Source organism: Aspergillus novofumigatus, assembly GCF_002847465.1.
Source record: "Aspergillus novofumigatus IBT 16806 chromosome Unknown P174scaffold_7, whole genome shotgun sequence".
Classification (NCBI taxonomy): domain Eukaryota; kingdom Fungi; phylum Ascomycota; class Eurotiomycetes; order Eurotiales; family Aspergillaceae; genus Aspergillus; species Aspergillus novofumigatus.
Window position 1 is genome coordinate 225,195 of NW_020194280.1, and position 6,000 is coordinate 231,194.

The window sequence follows — 6,000 nt, forward strand, 5'->3', positions numbered from 1 at the left end:
AGGACCCTTTCAGTTATGTCGCCTATCTATACGGCCTCGTAAATGATCTGATTTTGCTCTCGGTTAATGTGGTACGGGAACCCGATTGTCTCGGATATTGTGGGGTAATAACGATATCGGAACTGCAATCTCGCATTCTACCAGCAATCCAGTGCATAATCTCGGACTAAACACCTGGATAATAATGGATTTATACCGGGTAGGAAGGGATCAACTGCAGATCTCGTCAGAATGGGAAATTATTCAAGTCTACAGATCAACCTAGGCAACCAGTCGGTACTTTGTTCCCGGCGGGTTGCGCTTTTGTCACCATTCCGGGCAGAGCCCAATGGAAGCGCATAGGTCTCGCCTTTGCTGGCTCTTGTTGGCATAATTATTAGTCTACTAACAACAGGGAAGTCGTTCCGGCCGAGCAATTCTTTAAGTACCACGTTGCGCGTCCAACGTACTCCAGCATTCAATTGTTCGCAATCTACACCGATTTAGCCTGGCTTTATACCCCTTTTGCTCGTCGTCCATTGCCAACACGGTCTACAACAATGCCCTCGATCATTGAGAATGAAGAAAAAACCCCTTATTCCGCCACTGTCGTCATCATCGGAGCAGGACCCGTCGGGCTCCTGACAGCATTGAGACTGGCCCAGAGTGGCATCAAAGTCGACATCGTTGAGAAGGAGGCAGATCTCAGCGACGCCCCTCGGGCGTGCTCCTACTACGCTGCAGCTCTGCACGCGCTCCAAAAAGCCAATGTTCTAGACGATATCAAAACGACCGGGTTTACCACCAGCGGTCTTTGCTGGAGGGGCCCGCTGGCTGACGACGGCAACGGAGGGAAAAAGCTAGGCGAGCTGCTTGCTTGTCTGCCGATAGTGGGCACGAATGACTGGGACCATGGAGTGGTGAACCTCCAACAGTCAAAATTGGCCAGCCTTCTCTACAAAAGGGCCGTCGAGACTGGATTGGTCAATGTCCATTTTGGCCTGCGGCTCAAAGGCATTGAGCAAGACGCGGACTCGGTAACAGCTACCGTCACTCGGGCAGATGGGAGTGACGAAACCACCTTCCACGCTTCATTCCTCGTGGGTGCCGACGGCGGGAGGTCGACGACCCGGAAGCTACTTGGCATTCAATTCAAGGGCCATAGCTGGCCGGAGCGCCTGGTGGCCATAGATGTTTTGATAAAAGATGCCGAGTTTGATGATAATTTCCCGAGTTCGCTTTTTGTTGATCCCGTCCATTGGGGGCTTGTGTCGCCGCTGGAGAAACCCCAGCGCGGAAAAGAAACCCTGTGGAGATGTACGGTGGCGCTCCATTCTAGCGATCAGCGAGGGGACGACCAGGTGGTTGCGGAGGAATCCATCAGGAGCCTTCTCTCCCACGTTGTGCCGGGCCCTCAACTCGATACAGCAACAGTGGTGAGAGCATCTCCGTATCGGGTGCACCAACTTTGCGCGACCACGTTGAACAGTGGACGCTGTGTCTTAGTGGGAGACGCCGCGCATCTCAACAATGTAACTATGATCCGCTTTCTGTACTAATGATCCAATTCCCGGACAATAGGCTAACACCGCACTTCCTCTAGCCTATGGGGGCCATGGGCCTCACCACGGGTATTCTCGACGCCGATGCTCTGGCCGACGCTTTGGAGCTCATTATCCACGAAGGGAAGCCCATCGGCGTGCTCGACATGTACACCGACGAACGACGCCGCGCATTCCAGATGTTCGTCGATCCTTCCTCGTCGCAGAACAAGCTGCGCATCGCCAGCGACGTCAGCACAGCAAAGCAGGACTGGCTCATAAGATTTATGGCTCGCGCATCCGGTGACGACGAAATGGTGAAGCAGGCAACCGAGGCTTTCTTCAGTGTCTGGCGGACAGATATGAGAAAGAGTCTGTACACTCACAAAGCTTGATTAAGCTATATCCTAACACACAAATATCCCAGCAGTACTATCCTGCGAATGACAACAGTGCTGTTGTTGACAAGCACTACTTTATATTCTGTGATACATCAATGACGCAGACTCTTGGGCGCAGGATGGACACTGACATGTAGATTCGTAGCGCAATAACCCTCTCATCACAAGCCGACGATAGCATTTTAAACTGGCACACAGTGCTTACGCCCCAATGCTAGTTTTGCGTCAACATGACAATTACTTTTTGGCCTTGTAAAAGAGCGATTACAGTGAACGACGGCTATGTGGGTCTATTTTTAATAAAAAGGCTTTTGAATGATGACAATTAACGAGTCAGTTTCTGCTGACTTGATTACCGCTATAGCAGGATCACCTGTTATAAAGGTCGACCTATTAGACTAGATTAGATTTCCCCAAGCGTTGCCACTGTATATCTGCTAATCATAATTTCTTCACAGGGTAGACAACTAGCATTAGCAGTCCAGCTATCCCTACCGATGTACCACTATGTCAAAAACCTAATACAGTGGCAACCTCCGGATTGGTCTCTAGGACATGTTTGGATTATTATTTGTGAGCCCTTGCTCTTTCTAAAATTATTCAGTCTAAGCTACCTTAGGCTCGTCCAGACTGGATTGTTCTCTTGAGCGACTAAATGTTACGACACCAACACAGCCGCATTAGCGCAAGGCGGGTGTGACAGGCACAATCAAAGGGAAACATCGATCACAATCGATCCCGAAGGAATCACTGAGCAATCCAGAGAAACACTTAATCTGGACGGACCTTCACGGAAAACCATACAGTAGGGCATCACTGGATGTCCTTGCAAACTGTCATCGCGTGATGAGGAGGTACAGATGGTATGCCCAGACCATGAACTGAGAGTATATATATAATCTACCATCTCTATGCTCAGGATATACTAACCTATCTACCATAAGAGGAACTACAGGTATATAAAGATACCTATTATCATATATCTAGCACTCTTACTTGGGTAAGTATTTACAGAATCTCTTACAATTCTGGTTTAACCAGTCAGATTGCTGTCCTAGCTGAACTCGCCGATATGAGCCTGAATCGTTATGTTTATCGTATATTTCTTCCAATTTCGCGTGTTGTTGTATAAGCGCTTGTATTGTGGTATGAACTCCACACACCAAGCAATATTGTCTGCTTCATTGAGCCTCAATTTCACACGCCGCCAAGCCGCCAATTGGCCAGCCTACTGATACGTTTTCCTAAACCCCCAAAGTGACTGTAGCATTCACTTGTTCATGATCTGTTTGCTACCAAGCACATTGATGCCGGGCTTGCAAATCCCGGATATTAAATTATGTGTGGAGCCCGGAGTATACCAAAATGTAACCAAACTACGGCGGACTGAATGTACAAACCGGCCAAAATAAATTTTTTACTGTCACTGGCTTGTATTACCTATAGCCACAAATAATTCCATGAATGTGCACTATTAACTTTCTATTACTATTCTTAATGATTAGTATATTATAATTTATTATTAAACCTAACTCCTATTATCTCCTTTTACTCCCCTAGTTATAGCCACTAAGGCATCCTCCACCAGGCATACTAGATCCCATCATGCATCTGCAGATATGCTGGATGAAATGTATGTCCTTAACTTAGATGGTTACATACTTTGCATGTATAGCTGCTAGATTTACTACTATTAACCTTCCTATTAGTTTATATATTATTTTATTTAAAAGTATTTATTCTATACTTATGAACTCTGTGATAAGTATTACTTCTGTAGCTTCCTAGAGGGCTAATAAGGCACTTCCCTGCTAGCACATTTCCTTATTCCTATTTATGACCTCCAGATAGATCTCTCAGACTAGATACTAGAATGATAACTTCTATATAAGAAGGTTAGCACCCTTCTGGTATTACTTAATCTCCCATAATGCAGTAACTAATACAGGGTTAAATATAATAATCTATAAAATAATCTAGTAGTCAGGTACTTACCTCCTAGGTAGGTATAGTGCTTTTTCTTTAGCTACACCTTTAGCATTATAATACTCTTCTATCTAGGTAATATCTTATAAGTAATCTACTTCAGCTTTACTCATTAACCTAATGGTTTTCTACCAGTGCTCTTTTTAGCACTAGCTTTAGTTCTAGCTATTTTGATGTTGTGATATGAAGTAATAAATAAACTATATAAGATAGAGGGAATATATAGGGAATGGTAATTATAAGAGTAAAGATATAAAGTAAAAAATAAAGTAGGTAAGAGGAAAGGAACACATAGGAAATAGTAATTATAATAGAGTAGTATAATAGTAGGTGTAATAAAGTAGAGAAGTAGGTAGAGAGAGAATTCTCTTTATTTTAATATAGAATAAAGAAATTCCTAATTTAGTAAAGCTAAGGGTATTTACTAAAGATATATATAAGTAATATATTAATAATAATATATAAAGTACTTATTTAACTTATACTTAATTTACTTATATCTCACCCTCACCTTATATTAAATTTAGTGAAACTAATTATATCTTACCTAACTTACCTTGTTCACCTCTCTATTTTATTCTCCTTTAATATTATTGCCCTTAATCTATTTATCTTATAGTAATAGTATATATCTCTTAACTATAACTCCTATTATCTGCAACTTTATAATATATTAAGCTAAGTAAGTATTATGCATCTTATAGTATGCATGATGGGATATATACTAATCTATAAAATAGTCTTAATGCAGAGAATATATAGTCTAAAGCCTGGTTAGCTCACTAGCTATAAGTATAAGGGAGAGGAAGAGCTCTCTATAAATACTAATATTAAAAAGGTCCGCGAGCAGCTTGCTTAAATAACTAATGCTAAGTAATAGTTAGAGAGAATAAAGAATATAGATTATTAGGCTGTCTAGAGAGCCCTTAAAACACTCTAAGACTTAGAAGAATTTCAGAATGCCTCTAAGGAGGATAGAGCTCTTCTTATTAATACTACTAAGGATTAAGTCATATAAAAAAGGTAAGATAAGAATTAATATATATAATAAACTATTCTAACTTTCTTATAGAGAGCACTAAGGTAGATCTAGTAGCTAGGTTATAGAATAACTTAGTATTACTAAGGAGAGTATATTTACTACCTAGGATGATGGTAATTTAGCATGGGAGTTAGAGACTAAGATAAATCTATCTATTCAGGAGAAGTGCTGGCAATAGGATGATATTAAGAGTTTTAGGCCTAATATAATACTAGATATTTCAAAATAAGAGCTAGAGGCATAGTATAACATTACTAAGACCTCTAGAGCTAAATACTTTCAGAGCCACAGATGGCAATAGTGGTTAATATACTAGAAGGAGGCTATCTATAACCTTATAATAAGGGTACTTACTCTATATAAGATATCTAAAGAGTAGATTATAATAAGGCCACTATATAAGTACTTTATAGTAATAGACTATGCTTATTTCTGCTTGCTCTAATACTCCACTAATATCTAGTCAGGGGAGTAGATTAATCTGCTAGGACTAGCTAACTAGTGGCTAGGGGATTATAATTTTATTTACTAGGGCTTTAAAGTTTATAATAAAGACTAAGTCCTTATATAAGGATGCTAGGATATGCTTAACCTACTATTTATAGATAGAGTCCTAGCAAACTTTAATAACTTTATATTTAGCTATAAAGAACTAATGGTCCTTTACCCTTTACTAGATTATTTTCTCCCTTAGTTAGCTTATAGGTTAGTATATAACTACAGAAAGTAAATCCAGGATTGATTCTTATGAGATAGATTTTATTTAAAAAGTAAAGCTATTATTAGCCCTTAGTTAGCTCATTAGTTAGTATATAACTATGAATGTAAATCTGGGATGATTCTTATAAGATTTTATTTATAAAAAGTAAAATCCTTATTAGTTATAAGCCTATCTAGGCCCTTATTATAAATATTAATTTTATCTACTTTATCCACCTTAAAGCCCTCCTAATTCCATGCACTGGTTAGAGCTTTTAGTTACTCTAAAATAGGGGCTTTATTAGATTTAATATATTATTATATATATCCATATAGCTGAAGATAGGCCTAC

The 6,000-nt window shown here is 40.2% G+C and overlaps 1 protein-coding gene across 1 annotated transcript; it reads left to right on the forward strand.

The window, feature by feature from the left end:
- Positions 1–539: 539 nt before the first annotated feature.
- P174DRAFT_462789 (FAD binding domain protein) lies at positions 540–1,915 on the forward strand (the record flags this gene model as incomplete). The annotated part of the gene is made up of 2 exons (XM_024830176.1): positions 540–1,511; positions 1,583–1,915. The coding sequence occupies 2 exons, from the start codon at positions 540–542 to the stop codon at positions 1,913–1,915; spliced, it is 1,305 nt and encodes a 434-aa protein (XP_024679193.1).
- Positions 1,916–6,000: the final 4,085 nt, after the last annotated feature.